Genomic DNA, 15320 nt, shown 5'->3' with positions numbered 1-15320 from the left:
CCGAACTTGGTACGTAATCTGACCACAAAGCTGATTCAAGGGCATGATGTTTGGGTATTACTGGCCGTCTGGAAGTGTACCAGTGTAGCTCTAGGAAACTTATCTCGTCGTGGTGGAGGTTACTGGTAGTGGCTGCCAGGGAAGGCCCCAGGGGTAACCCAACACCTCTGGCTTTCCCAGGGATGACGCAACCTTCACCCATCTCCACCAAGACCATACAATATGAAGGTCATGTAACTGTGCCGACAAGGACCAGATATGTGACGAACCAGGAGTTGTAACCGTACAATCTATTGTTGTTTGATGACTGCCTAACACAGGCACACCACTCGCATAGCATCAGCCAAGTCTAACTTGTTATGAGACTTGAAACCTTGTTAACTTGAGGAGTTGGGGACTGTTATCTTCCGTCTGAACAAGGAGACATGAATCTGGACCCAAGTAGAAACTTACTCACACTGTTGCTTTTCCTTTTACACATACGAATTCAAAAATGCTTATCAGATTTTCAGCAATGTAACATAAAAGTCCCAGCGAGGAGAGAGAAGTGACTCAAGACGACTACTCACATTCGTAGACGATAGTAAAATCCATCTTAGGAATAAGATTAAACTCATTCGTGGATAAGAGACTGATGATGGATTGAGAGTGATGAAGAAGGACCCATCCACTCACATACACAAATATATACACAAGGTTAAAAGATAAGGTAATACGAGTATAAAACTCTCCCTCTGTCACACACAAAGAGCGATGACAAAGTGGAAAGCGAGAAGGATTGCATCATCTTGCAGGAGGATCTACACAGACTCCCAAGCTGCCCTGATACAAGGTTGATGAAACTCAAGTTGATGTAATGAGGATGGGGCCACAGTGACCGAACGTTTCAATGCGATTATCATCCGGAAGGAAAAATGCTGCTGAACCCTTTGTGTGAGATGGACTTGGCACATCGTCCCAAACCCGTCGCCAGAGAACAGATGCGGAGGCAAATTGTTTGCTGGCAGGTATTAGAATAACATTGAAAAGTATGGAAAAGGAAATATTAAAAGAGCTGTCCACGTCATGCATCAGATCAAATTTTGCCATCTGGCTAGAAATGTAACTGTATTACAGAAATGGACAAATGGCATAAGACGAATGAGAATATAGTAACTGCCAACGTTTTACAGAAATTTAAAAAGTTGCATGACAGTAGAGAGGGTTCAAGTGGCGGGGCGCCTCGAGTTTAAAAAAGCCCTCCACACATACTACAGTCAGGCGATCACAAACAGGTCATCACACACACACACAAATTTCAGTGAGGGCAGACGTCGGCAGTGGGTCGCATGTTGGTGCACATACAAGGTTTTGGTCTCTCGTTACGCAAGTTATGTATAACGTCACTAAGGCGGTTGTTTGACACTATTAGTTGTCTAACAAGTTGCCTGTCCACCTCACTTCTCGACTCAACCAAAATATTTATACTTTCAAAGAATATATCAGACGCCATAGAATAGAAACTGTGGGAAGGAGGATGGGTGTCAGTATCATCACTCAAGACACGACTGGGAAGTCCGCTATGGTGAAAGGGAGGGCAGGAGTCACTGACGACACTGGGAAGTCCAGTACCAAAAAAACAAGCAATTTAGTTGGAGAGAGAGAGAGTACATGAGCCACTATTAGCTTAGGTCTCGACGGGACAACACACTGTGCTCGCCTTGAACATATTACTCACTGCCGAGGAAGATCTCAGGTAAGCAATATATATTTGCTAGTTCATACCTTTCTCTACCACCGTGAGTGACAAAAGCGTGGATGATAAAGATTTTAGCGTCGTTTGTTACACCTGCTATTATGGGTAGAGACTAGCAGCCCTCACCAGGGTACACACATGAACCAATCTTCTTTCATATCTTCCTATCATATAGACGGAATATTCAGTATGTGTGAGTCATGGTGAGGTGCTATAAGATTGGCGGAATGCATGTATAGTGTCATTGTATTAAGGCGAGAGGACAAAGGGGAGTGTGAGAACTGCAGTGGTATAATAAGTTTGCTGTGTCTACCTGGTAAGTTGTATGGAAGAGTAGTGATTCAGAGGAGGCATATATTGAGCATCATGTTAGTGAGAAACCATGTGGTGTCAGGAGTGGTAGAGGATGTGTGTTTGACTTACAGAATGAGTGTGAAAAATACTTAGAGAAGCAGAAGGGATGTATGTGGCATTTATGGCTCTGGAGAAAGCATATGATAGATTTGACAGAGATCCCTGGTGTAAGGTCTTACGGTTATATAGAGTAGGTGGAAAACTGTTAGAAGCAGGGAGAAGCTTTTATCAAGAGAGTAAGACGTTTGTGTAGGGAGATGGAGAGGAGAATGAGGGATTTTAGGTGAAGGTTAGTCTGCGGCAGGGGTGTGTGATGTCACCATGACTGTTTAATTTGTTTGGAAATGCAAGGATCTTGGAGAGAGGGGAGATTATGCAGTTTGTAGGGGGTAAGGGGCTTGCGAGGTAAGTCAGTTGTTGTTTGCTGATGACACAGCTCTGGTGGCAGATTCGAGTGGCAAACTGCATGAAATGGCGTCTGAGTTTGAGAGTGTGTGAAAGGAGGAAGATGAAAGTAAATATGAACAAAAGCAAGGATATTAGATTTAGCCGGGCAGAAGGACAGGTCAGCTGGGGATGTGAATTTGAATGGAGAAAATTCTGGAGGAAGTGAAATGTTTTAGACGCTTGGGTGTGGAAATGGCAGCTGTCAAAAAAAAAGGAAGACATGACAAGAATCCAACGTAGTTTTCGAATTCAAATTTCAACAAGGAGACTGTGAGCTGCTTACCAACATAACCTACGTACGTGGGAAGCACAACCGGCATATTATCTGGGAGACTTGCCCTACCTACACTTACAAGACGGCTCTATCAAACTACGTCACTATCCTCTCACGAGAGACAATCCTCAAAACCTATTGGACGCTACACTGTGAACAAGACACAAGACACATCGCCAAAGCACTGATTATCAAGGAACAACAACAGCCAAAACTCAAGAGCCAGATGGCAGGTCAAGACAGACTACTACAGCTACACGCCTTAGCATCGAGTTACCACCGATAAGCGCTACATACGCGTCCGCCTACGGGTGTTACCCAGCCTCACCCAGTCGTTCCCGGTTGCCCCACTGACCTTACACACGCTCCTTAAGATGATTTGATGGATTCAAGTCGAAAAATTGAGACAACTCTTGAAGATATTTTACACAAGCTCCTCGCCCATAGTTAAAGGTATTCGACAACTTGAAAATTCAGAAAGACTTTGATTGAAAACCAGTTATCTGGTCAATTTAACAAAATATGTTTACAAGAATAACTGCAGGCCTTAAAAAGAGGGTGCATGAGTGTTGGGGTGCGCGAGTATCAGTAAATTTCGGGAAAATACGATACGTTGGAAAGAGGTTAACATTGAAATTAAAACAAGAGAACAGATATAAGGAACTTCAGTGAATGGGGCAAATGTGAAAAGTGGTTTCTGGTTGTGATGAAGTGTGGAGACGTAGTGAGTACTTTGAAGAATTGTTGAATGTGATTGGTGAGAGAGTGGCAGATGTAGGGTGTGTGTGTCGGGATGATATGCGAAGCGGGAAAGTCGTGGAGTGTAGTTTGGTGAAGAAACAAGAGGTGGTGAAAGCCTTGCGGAAGATGAAATACGGGAAGGCGGCTGGAGTGGATGGTACTGCAGTTGAATTTCTTAATGAAGGAGCTGTGCTGTTTATGGGTTAGTTTAGATTTTCAATATATGCATGAGGATTGCTATCGTTTTAAGGCAAAGAAACAAGCATGAGTGTTCGAACTACTGAGGTATAAGTCTGATAAGTATTCCTGGTAAGTTGTATGGGAGAGTGGGATTGAGAAAGTTAAGGTATATACAGAACATCAACTCAAGGAGGAACAATATGGTTTTGGATGTGGTACAGGATGTTAAGATCAGGTATTCACTCTAATGAATGCGTGTTATAAATACATGGAGAAACAGAATGACCTGAACGTGAAATTTATGGTTGTAGAGAAAGCATATGATAGGGATGATAGAGATAACTTGTTGAAAGTCTTACTGATACGTGGTGTAGGAGGAAAGCTATTAGAAGCAATGTTTTCTAGCAGTTTAAGATGTGCGTGCTAGTAGGTAGATAGAAGAGTGAGTGTATGCAGGTGAAGGTTGGTCTGTGAGGGTTGTGTGATGTGTCCATGGCTGTTTGATTTGTGTATGGATGGGGTGATGAGTGAGGTAAACGCGAGGTCTTGGAGAGAGTAGCAAGGATGTACTGCAGTCTGCAGGGATGAGACAGCTTGGGAAGTGATACAGTTGCAATTTGCTGATGGTAGAGCACTGGAGGCAGATTCGAGTCAAAAGCTGCAAAATTGGTGTCTTAGTTTGGAAGAGTATGTGAAAGGAAGAAGGTGTGAGAAAATGTAAGGAAAAGCAAGGATATTAGGTTTAGCAGGGCAGAGAGACGGATTACCTGGAGTCATGAGTTTTAATGGAGGAATTCGGAGAGAGTGGTGTTTTATATACTTTGGAGTGATTTGGCAGCGAATGGAACCATGGAAGCGTAAGTGAGTCATAGGGGTGGGGTGAAGAGGCAAATGTTCTGGGAGCACTGAAGAATGTGTGGAAAGAGATGTCATTATTTGGGAGGTCGAAAATGGGTATGTGTGTAGGTATACCGTAGTAGTGCCAACGATGTAGTGTGGTGTAACGGTTAGTGTTCCTGACCGTGACGCATGCACGGACCACCCAGGGTCGAGAGCATACGTTCGAAACCTGGTTACGGCACTCGGTCCACAGTCAACCCAGCTGTTCATACACACCTAGGGGTCGGTTGATGAAATGGGTACCTGGCTCAGGCTAGGATATATATATATATATATACATATATATATATATATATATATATATATATATATATATATATATATATATATATATATATTTTCTTTTTTTTTTTTATACTTTGTCGCTGTCTCCCGCGTTTGCGAGGTAGCGCAAGGAAACAGACGAAAGAAATGGCCCAACCCCCCCCATACACATGTATATACATACGTCCACACACGCAAATATACATACCTACACAGCTTTCCACGGTTTACCCCAAACGCTTCACATGCCTTGATTCAATCCACTGACAGCACGTCAACCCCGGTATACCACATCGCTCCAATTCACTCTATTCCTTGCCCTCCTTTCACCCTCCTGCATGTTCAGGCCCCGATCACACAAAATCTTTTTCACTCCATCTTTCCACCTCCAATTTGGTCTCCCTCTTCTCCTTGCTCCCTCCACCTCCGACACATATATCCTCTTGGTCAATCTTTCCTCACTCATCCTCTCCATGTGCCCAAACCACTTCAAAACACCCTCTTCTGCTCTCTCAACCACGCTCTTTTTATTTCCACACATCTCTCTTACCCTTACGTTACTCACTCGATCAAACCACCTCACACCACACATTGTCCTCAAACATCTCATTTCCAGCACATCCATCCTCCTGCGCACAACTCTATCCATAGCCCACGCCTCGCAACCATATAACATTGTTGGAACCACTATTCCTTCAAACATACCCATTTTTGCTTTCCGAGATAATGTTCTCGACTTCCACACATTCTTCAAGGCCCCCAGAATTTTCGCCCCCTCCCCCACCCTATGATCCACTTCAGCTTCCATGGTTCCATCCGCTGCCAGATCCACTCCCAGATATCTAAAACACTTCACTTCCTCCAGTTTTTCTCCATTCAAACTCACCTCCCAATTGACTTGACCCTCAACCCTACTGTACCTAATAACCTTGCTCTTATTCACATTTACTCTTAACTTTCTTCTTCCACACACTTTACCAAACTCAGTCACCAGCTTCTGCAGTTTCTCACATGAATCAGCCACCAGCGCTGTATCATCAGCGAACAACAACTGACTCACTTCCCAAGCTCTCTCATCCCCAACAGACTTCATACTTGCCCCTCTTTCCAAAACTCTTGCATTTACCTCCCTAACAACCCCATCCATAAACAAATTAAACAACCATGGAGACATCACACACCCCTGCCGCAAACCTACATTCACTGAGAACCAATCACTTTCCTCTCTTCCTACACGTACACATGCCTTACATCCTCGATAAAAACTTTTCACTGCTTCTAACAACTTGCCTCCCACACCATATATTCTTAATACCTTCCACAAAGCATCTCTATCAACTCTATCATATGCCTTCTCCAGATGCATAAATGCTACATACAAATCCATTTGCTTTTCTAAGTATTTCTCACATACATTCTTCAAAGCAAACACCTGATCCACACATCCTCTACCACTTCTGAAACCACACTGCTCTTCCCCAATCTGATGCTCTGTACATGCCTTCACCCTCTCAATCAATACCCTCCCATATAATTTACCAGGAATACTCAACAAACTTATACCTCTGTAATTTGAGCACTCACTCTTATCCCCTTTGCCTTTGTACAATGGCACTATGCACGCATTCCGCCAATCCTCAGGCACCTCACCATGAGTCATACATACATTAAATAACCTTACCAACCAGTCAACAATACAGTCACCCCCTTTTTTAATAAATTCCACTGCAATACCATCCAAACCTGCTGCCTTGCCGGCTTTCATCTTCCGCAAAGCTTTCACTACCTCTTCTCTGTTTACCAAATCATTTTCCCTAACCCTCTCACTTTGCACACCACCTCGACCAAAACACCCTATATCTGCCACTCTATCATCAAACACATTCAACAAACCTTCAAAATACTCACTCCATCTCCTTCTCACATCACCACTACTTGTTATCACCTCCCCATTTGCGCCCTTCACTGAAGTTCCCATTTGCTCCCTTGTCTTACGCACTTTATTTACCTCCTTCCAGAACATCTTTTTATTCTCCCTAAAATTTAATGATACTCTCTCACACCAACTCTCATTTGCCCTTTTTTTCACCTCTTGCACCTTTCTCTTGACCTTCTGTCTCTTTCTTTTATACATCTCCCACTCAATTGCATTTTTTCCCTGCAAAAATCGTCCAAATGCCTCTCTCTTCTCTTTCACTAATACTCTTACTTCTTCATCCCACCACTCACTACCCTTTCTAATCAACCCACCTCCCACTCTTCTCATGCCACAAGCATCTTTTGCGCAATCCATCACTGATTCCCTAAATACATCCCATTCCTCCCCCACTCCCCTTGCTTCCATTGTTCTCACCTTTTTCCATTCTGTACTCAGTCTCTCCTGGTACTTCCTCACACAGGTTTCCTTCTCAAGCTCACTTACTCTCACCACCCTCTTCACCCCAACATTCACTCTTCTTTTCTGAAAACCCATACAAATCTTCACCTTAGCCTCCACAAGATAATGATCAGACATCCCTCCAGTTGCACCTCTCAGCACATTAACATCCAAAAGTCTCTCTTTCGCACGCCTGTCAATTAATACGTAATCCAATAACGCTCTCTGGCCATCTCTCCTACTTACATACGTATACTTATGTATATCTCGCTTTTTAAACCAGGTATTCCCAATCATCAGTCCTTTTTCAGCACATAAATCTACAAGCTCTTCACCATTTCCATTTACAACACTGAACACCCCATGTATACCAATTATTCCCTATATATATATATATATATATATATATATATATATATATATATATATATATATATATATATATATATATATATATATATATATATATATATATATATATATATATATTATCCCTGGGGATAGGGGAGAAAGAATACTTCTCACGTAATCCCTGCGTGTCGTAGAAGGCGACTAAAAGGGAAGGGAGCGGGGGGCTGGAAATCCTCTCCTCTCGTTTTTAATTTTCCAAAAGAAGGAACAGAGAAGGGGGCCAGGTGAGGATATTCCCTCAAAGGCTCAGTCCTCTGTTCTTAACGCTACCTCGCTAACGCGGGAAATGGCGAATAGTATAAATATATATATATATATATATATATATATATATATATATATATATATATATATATATATATATATATATATATATATATATACATATATATATATATATATATGTATATATATATATATATATATATATATATATATATATATATATATATATATATATATATATATATATATATATATATATATATATATATACATATATATATATATATATATATATATATATATATATATATATATATATATATATATATATATATATATATATATATATATATATATATATATATATATATATATATATATATATATAGTCTGTTGGGGATGAGAGAGCTTGGGAAGTGAGTCAGTTGTTGTTCGCTGATGATACAGCGCTGGTGGATGATTCATGTGAGAAACTGCAGAAGCTGGTGGCTGAGTTTGGTAAAGTGTGTGAAAGAAGAAAGTTAAGAGTAAATGTGAATAAGAGCAAGGTTATTAGGTACAGTAGGGTTGAGGGTCAAGTCAATTGGGAGGTAAGTTTGAATGGAGAAAAACTGGAGGAAGTAAAGTGTTTTAGATATCTGGGAGTGGATCTGGCAGCGGATGGAACCATGGAAGCTGAAGTGGATCATAGGATGTGGGAGGGGGCGAAAATCCTGGGAGCCTTGAAGAATGTGTGGAAGTCGAGAACATTATCTCGGAAAGCAAAAATGGGTATGTTTGAAGGAATAGTGGTTCCAACAATGTTGTATGGTTGCGAGGCGTGAGCTATGGATAGAGTTGTGCGCAGGAGGATGGATGTGCTGGAAATGAGATGTTTGAGGACAATATGTGGTGTGAGGTGGTTTGATCGAGTAAGTAACATAAGGGTAAGAGAGATGTGTGGAAATAAAAAGAGCGTGGTTGAGAGAGCAGAAGAGGGTGTTTTGAAATGGTTTGGGCACATGGAGAGAATGAGTGAGGAAAGATTGACCAAGAGGATGTATGTGTCGGAGGTGGAAGGAACGAGGAGAAGTGGGAGACCAAATTGGAGGTGGAAAGATGGAGTGAAAGAGATTTTGTGTGATCGGGGCCTGAACATGGAGTAGGGTGAAAGGAGGGCAAGGAATAGAGTGAATTGGATCGATGTGGTATATCGGGGTTGACGTGCTGTCAGTGGATTGAATCAGGGCATGTGAAGCGTCTGGGGTAAACCATGGAAAGCTGTGTAGGTATGTATATTTGCGTGTGTGGACGTATGTATATACATGTGTATGGGGGTGGTTTGGGCCATTTCTTTCGTCTGTTTCCTTGCGCTACCTCGCAAACGCGGGAGACAGCGACAAAGCAAAAAAAAAAAAGAAAATATATATATAGCGTTAATGGGATGGCCTCAGGTGCCCCGTGCCGTCTCAGCTAACATGAAAAAGATGAAAATGCGCGGAGGATGATGGATATGTTGAAAGAACAGTTTGTGGAGTGAGGTAGCTTGATCAAGTAAATAATGAAAAGATAAGAGAGATGTGTGATGCACTTTGAATATAGAGAGGGAATCGAAAGGAACAAGTAGAGACAGGGAAAATCTTTTACGAATTTTGAAGGAAGTGAAAAAACCTGTCTTTTGAAAAGTGTCAAGTTATAATTGTTGGGAAATACCTGAGACAGTAGAGACTTCCAAAGCTTCAAGATGTAGGGAAAGGAAGAGTTATCAAAATGACCCACCCTTGGGACGATGTCCCAATGCATCCTTCCGAGAAGGAAAACATCAATTTTTTAGCTATTCAATCACGATTAAGACTTAGCTGTTGCATCTGTTAGGGTTTAGAAGGAACCGTCATTTCCCAAAAATGAGCCTTGAGCAGATTCATTATTTTCTTAAGACAACTGACAAGTCCAAACTTTTCATTATTAAACTTTTTTGTTAACTGTTGTGAAAACACTTTAAAAGGTTTCAGATGACTAAAGCTGTTTATCTATTGGGTTGCACTTAATATTTACGGCTTTTGTGTCTCATTTGTTCATCTTTCATTGGCCTTTAAAAGAACGTGTTCGAAGGATTATCTCCCATGATATATGAAGGTGTACTGATAGGTCCAATCTGTGCTCTGATTCTTTGCAGGAAAATGAGAAACTTTTCCCACTAGCTTGCTAGAGACTCCTCATGTGTTGAAGGGATAATTCAAGTGATTCTTATGTGCAGAATGACATCAAGGCTGGAAGCAACCTTGGCATGGGTGACCATGCTGGCGGCTCTGGTCACGCTGAGCGTTGAGGGATACACGAAAACTGAGAGGAAGGATGATATGGTGGAGGTGCGGCTGAGGCAGGGCCTCATCTACACCGTCAGGGAGGACGCAGGACAGGGAAGATACTTCTACAGTTTTAAAGGCATTCCTTACGCTAAGCCTCCGGTAGGAGAGCTCAGATTCCTGGTAAGTCATCGTCATGTTGTTCTTAATCAGCTGTCATAAGTCTCACTTTAACACAGAAGCAGATTTTCTCTCGGAACATTTCATTGACTAAATGATTTTTTTTTGTACAAGAGTTTTGCATTCACCTCCCCAACAACCCCATCCATAAACAAATTAAACAACCATGGAGACATCACACACCCCTCCCGCAAACCTACATTCACTGAGAACCAATCACTTTCCTCTCTTCCTACACGTACACATGCCTTACATCCTCGATAAAAACTTTTCACTGCTTCTAACCACTTGCCTCCCACACCATATATTCTTAATACCTTTCACAGAGCATCTCTATCAACTCTATCATATGCCTTCTCCAGATCCATAAATGCTACATACAAATCCATTTGCTTTTCTAAGTATCTCTCACATACATTCTTCAAAGCAAACACCTGATCCATACATCCTCTACCACTTCTGAAACCACACTGCTCTTCCCCAATACCCTCCCATATAATTGCCCAGGAATGCTCAACAAACTTATACCTCTGTAATTTGAGCACTCACCTTTGTCCCCTTTGCCTTTGTACAATGACACTATGGAAACATTCCACCAATCTTCAGGCACCTCACCATAAGTCATACATACATTAAATAACCTTACTAACCAGTCAACAATACAGTCACCCCGTTTTTTAATGAATTCCACTGCAATACCATCCAAACCTGCTGCCTTGGCGGCTTTCATCTTCCGCGAAGCTTTTACTATCTCTTCTCTGTTTACCAAATCATTTTCCCTAACCCTCTCACTTTGCACACCAACTCGACCAAAACACCCTATATCTGCCACTCTATCACCAAACACATTCAACAAACCTTCAAAATACTCACTCCTTTTCCTTCTCACATCACCACTACTTGCTATCACCTCCCCATTAGCCCCCTTCACTGAAGTTCCCATTTGCTCCCTTGTCTTACGCACTTTATTTACCTCCTTCCAAAACATCTTTCTATTCTCCCTAAAATCTAATGATACTCTCTCACCCCAACTCTCATTTGCCCTCTTTTTAACCCTTTTGCACCATTCTCTTGACCTCCTGCCTCTTTCTTTTATACATCTCCCACTTATTTGCATTATTTCCCTGCAAAAATCGTCCAAATGCCTCTCTCTTCTATTTCACTAATAATCTTACTTCTTCATCCCACCACTCACTACCCTTTCTAATCTGCACACCTCCGACGCTTCCCATGCCACAAGCATCTTTTGCGCAAGCCATCACTGCTTTCCTAAATACATCTCAGTCCTCCCCCACTCCCCTTACGTCCTTTGTTCTCACCTTTTTCCATTCTGTGCTCAGTCTCTCCTGGTACTTCCTCACACAAGTCTCCTTCCCAAGCTCACTTACTCTCATCACTCTCTTCACCCAACATTCTCTCTTCTTTTCTGAAAATCCCTACAAATCCTCACCTTTGCCTCCACAAGAGAATGATCAGACATCCCTCCAGTTGCACCTCTCAGCACATTAACATCGAAAAGTCTCTCTTTCGCGCGCTTATCAATTAACACGTAATCCAATAACGCTCTCTGGCCATCTCTCCTACTTACATACGTATACTTATGTATATCTCTCTTTTTAAAAAAGGTATTCCCAATCACCAGTCTTTTTTCAGCACATAAATCTACAAACTCTACACCATTTCCATTTACAACACTGAACACCCCATGTACACCAATTATTACCTCAACTGCCACATTACTCACCTTTGCATTCAAATCACCCATCACTATAACCTGGTCTCGTGCATCAAAACCACTAACACACTCATTCAGCTGCTCCCAAAACACTTGCCTCTCATGATCTTTCTTCTCATGCCCAGGTGCATATGCCCCAATAATACCCATCTCTCTCCATCCACTTTCAGTTTTACCCATATCAATCTAGAGTTTACTTTCTTACACTCTGTCACATACTCCCACCACTCCTGTTTCAGGAGTAGTGCTACTCCTTCCTTGCTCTTGTCCTCTCACGAACTCCTGACTTTACTCCCAAGACATTCCCAAACCACTTTTACCCTTTACCCTTGAGCTTCGTTGCACTCAGAGCCAAAACATCCAGGTTCCTTTCCTCAAACATACTACCTATCTCTCCTTTTTTCTCATCTTGATTACATCCACATACTTATAGACACCCCACTCTGAGCCTTCGAAGAGGATGAACACTCTCCGCGTGACTCCTTCTTCTGTTTCCCCTTTTAGAAAGAAAATACAAGGAGGGGAGGGTTTCTAGCCCCCCGCTCCCGTCCCCTTTAGTCGCCTTCTACGACACGTGAGGAATGCGTGGAAAGTATATATATACATATATATATATATATATATATATATATATATATATATATATATATATATATATATATATATATATATATATATATATATGTATATATATATATATATATATATATATATATATATATATATATATATATATATATATATATATATATATATATATATATATAAAATATATATATATATATATATATATATATATATATATATATATATATAAAATATATATATATATATATATATATATATATATATATATATATATATATATATATATATATATATATATATAAAATATATATATATATATATATATATATATATATAAAATGGGAAACAGAAGAAGGAGTCACGCGGGGAGTGCTCATCCTCCTCGAAGGCTCAGATTGGGGTGCCTAAATGTGTGTGGATGTAACCAAGATGTGAAAAAAGGAGAGATAGGTAGTATGTTTGAGGAAAGGAACCTGGATGTTTTGGCTCTGAGTAAAACGAAACTCAAGGGTAAAGGGGAAGAGTGGTTTGGGAATGTCTTGGGAGTAAAGTCAGGGGTTAGTGAGAGGACAAGAGCAAGGGAAGGAGTAGCAGTACTCCTGAAACAGGAGTTGTGGAAGTATGTGATAGAATGTAAGAAAGTAAATTCTCGATTAATATGGGTAAAACTGAAAGTTGATGGAGAGAGATGGGTGATTATTGGTGCATATGCACCTGGGCATGAGAAGAAAGATCATGAGAGGCAAGTGTTTTGGGAGCAGCTGAATGAGTGTGTTAGTGGTTTTGATGCACGAGACCGGGTTATAGTGTTGGGTGATTTGAATGCAAAGGTGAGTAATGTGGCAGTTGAGGGAATAATTGGTATACATGGGGTGTTCAGTGTTGTAAATGGAAATGGTGAAGAGCTTGCAGATTTATGTGCTGAAAAAGGACTGATGATTGGGAATACCTGGTTTAAAAAGCGAGATATACATAAGTATACTTATGTAAGTAGGAGAGATGGCCAGAGAGCGTTATTGGATTACGTGTTAATTGACAGGCGCGCGAAAGAGAGACTTTTGGATGTTAATGTGCAGAGAGGTGCAACTGGAGGGATGTCTGATCATTATCTTGTGGAGGCTAAGGTGAAGATTTGTATGGGTTTCCGGAAAAGAAGAGTGAATGTTGGGGTGAAGAGGGTGGTGAGAGTAAGTGAGCTTGGGAAGGAGACTTGTGTGAGGAAGTACCAGGAGAGACTGAGTACAGAGTGGAAAAAGGTGAGAACAATGGAAGTAAGGGGAGTGGGGGAGGAATGGGATGTATTTAGGGAATCAGTGATGGATTGCGCAAAAGATGCTTGTGGCATGAGAAGAGTGGGAGGTGGGTTCATTAGAAAGGGTAGTGAGTGGTGGGATGAAGAAGTAAGAGTATTAGTGAAAGAGAAGAGAGAGGCATTTGGACGATTTTTGCAGGGAAAAAATGCAATTGAGTGGGAGACGTATAAAAGAAAGAGACAGGAGGTCAAGAGAAAGGTGCAAGAGGTGAAAAAAAGGGCAAATGAGAGTTGGGGTGAGAGAGTATCATTAAATTTTAGGGAGAATAAAAAGATGTTCTGGAAGGAGGTAAATAAAGTGCGTAAGACAAGGGAGCAAATGGGAACTTCAGTGAAGGGCGCAGATGGGGAGGTGATAACAAGTAGTGGTGATGTGAGAAGGAGATGGAGTGAGTATTTTGAAGGTTTGTTGAATGTGTTTGATGATAGAGTGGCAGATATAGGGTGTTTTGGTCGAGGTGGTGTGCAAAGTGCAAGGGTTAGGGAAAATGATTTGGTAAACAGAGAAGAGGTAGTAAAAGCTTTGCGGAAGATGAAAGCCGGCAAGGCAGCAGGTTTGGATGGTATTGCAGTGGAATTTATTAAAAAAGGGGGTGACTGTATTGTTGACTGGTTGGTAAGGTTATTTAATGTATGTATGACTCATGCTGAGGTGCCTGAGGATTGGCGGAATGCGTGCATAGTGCCATTGTACAAAGGCAAAGGGGATAAGAGTGAGTGCTCAAATTACAGAGGTATAAGTTTGTTGAGTATTCCTTGCAAATTGTATGGGAGGGTATTGATTGAGAGGGTGAAGGCATGTACAGAGCATCAGATTGGGGAAGAGCAGTGTGGTTTCAGAAGTGGTAGAGGATGTGTGGATCAGGTGTTTGCTTTGAAGAATGTATGTGAGAAATACTTAGAAAAGCAAATGGATTTGTATGTAGCATTTATGGATCTGGAGAAGGCATATGATAGAGTTGATAGAGATGCTCTGTGGAAGGTATTAAGAATATATGGTGTGGGAGGCAAGTTGTTAGAAGCAGTGAAAAGTTTTTATCGAGGATGTAAGGCATGTGTACGTGTAGGAAGAGAGGAAAGTGATTGGTTCTCAGTGAATGTAGGTTTGCGGCAGGGGTGTGTGATGTCTCCATGGTTGTTTAATTTGTTTATGGATGGGGTTGTTGGGGAGGTGAATGCAAGAGTTTTGGAAAGAGGGGCAAGTATGAAGTCTGTTGGGGATGAGAGAGCTTGGGAAGTGAGTCAGTTGTTGTTCGCTGATGATACAGCGCTGGTGGCTGATTCATGTGAGAAACTGCAGAAGCTGGTGACT

The 15320-nt window shown here is 41.3% G+C and overlaps 1 protein-coding gene across 4 annotated transcripts in view; it reads left to right on the top strand.

Moving 5' to 3' along the window:
* Positions 1-15320, top strand: part of LOC139761948 (venom carboxylesterase-6-like) — a 125350-nt gene that overhangs the window by 33739 nt on the left and 76291 nt on the right. The window contains exons 1-2 of one of the 4 annotated variants that reach the window (XM_071686656.1): positions 1640-1735; positions 10145-10376. In XM_071686656.1, coding sequence (XP_071542757.1) covers positions 10146-10376 — 231 coding nt within the window. In that variant the 5' untranslated portion in view covers positions 1640-1735; position 10145. Of the gene's footprint in view, positions 1-1639; positions 1736-10063; positions 10377-15320 lie in introns of those variants that run through there. The other 3 variants (XM_071686658.1, XM_071686657.1, XM_071686655.1) reach the window with 3 other exon arrangements.

Source organism: Panulirus ornatus, chromosome 42, assembly GCF_036320965.1.
Source record: "Panulirus ornatus isolate Po-2019 chromosome 42, ASM3632096v1, whole genome shotgun sequence".
Classification (NCBI taxonomy): domain Eukaryota; kingdom Metazoa; phylum Arthropoda; class Malacostraca; order Decapoda; family Palinuridae; genus Panulirus; species Panulirus ornatus.
This window is presented reverse-complemented; position numbering and strand designations above follow the sequence as displayed.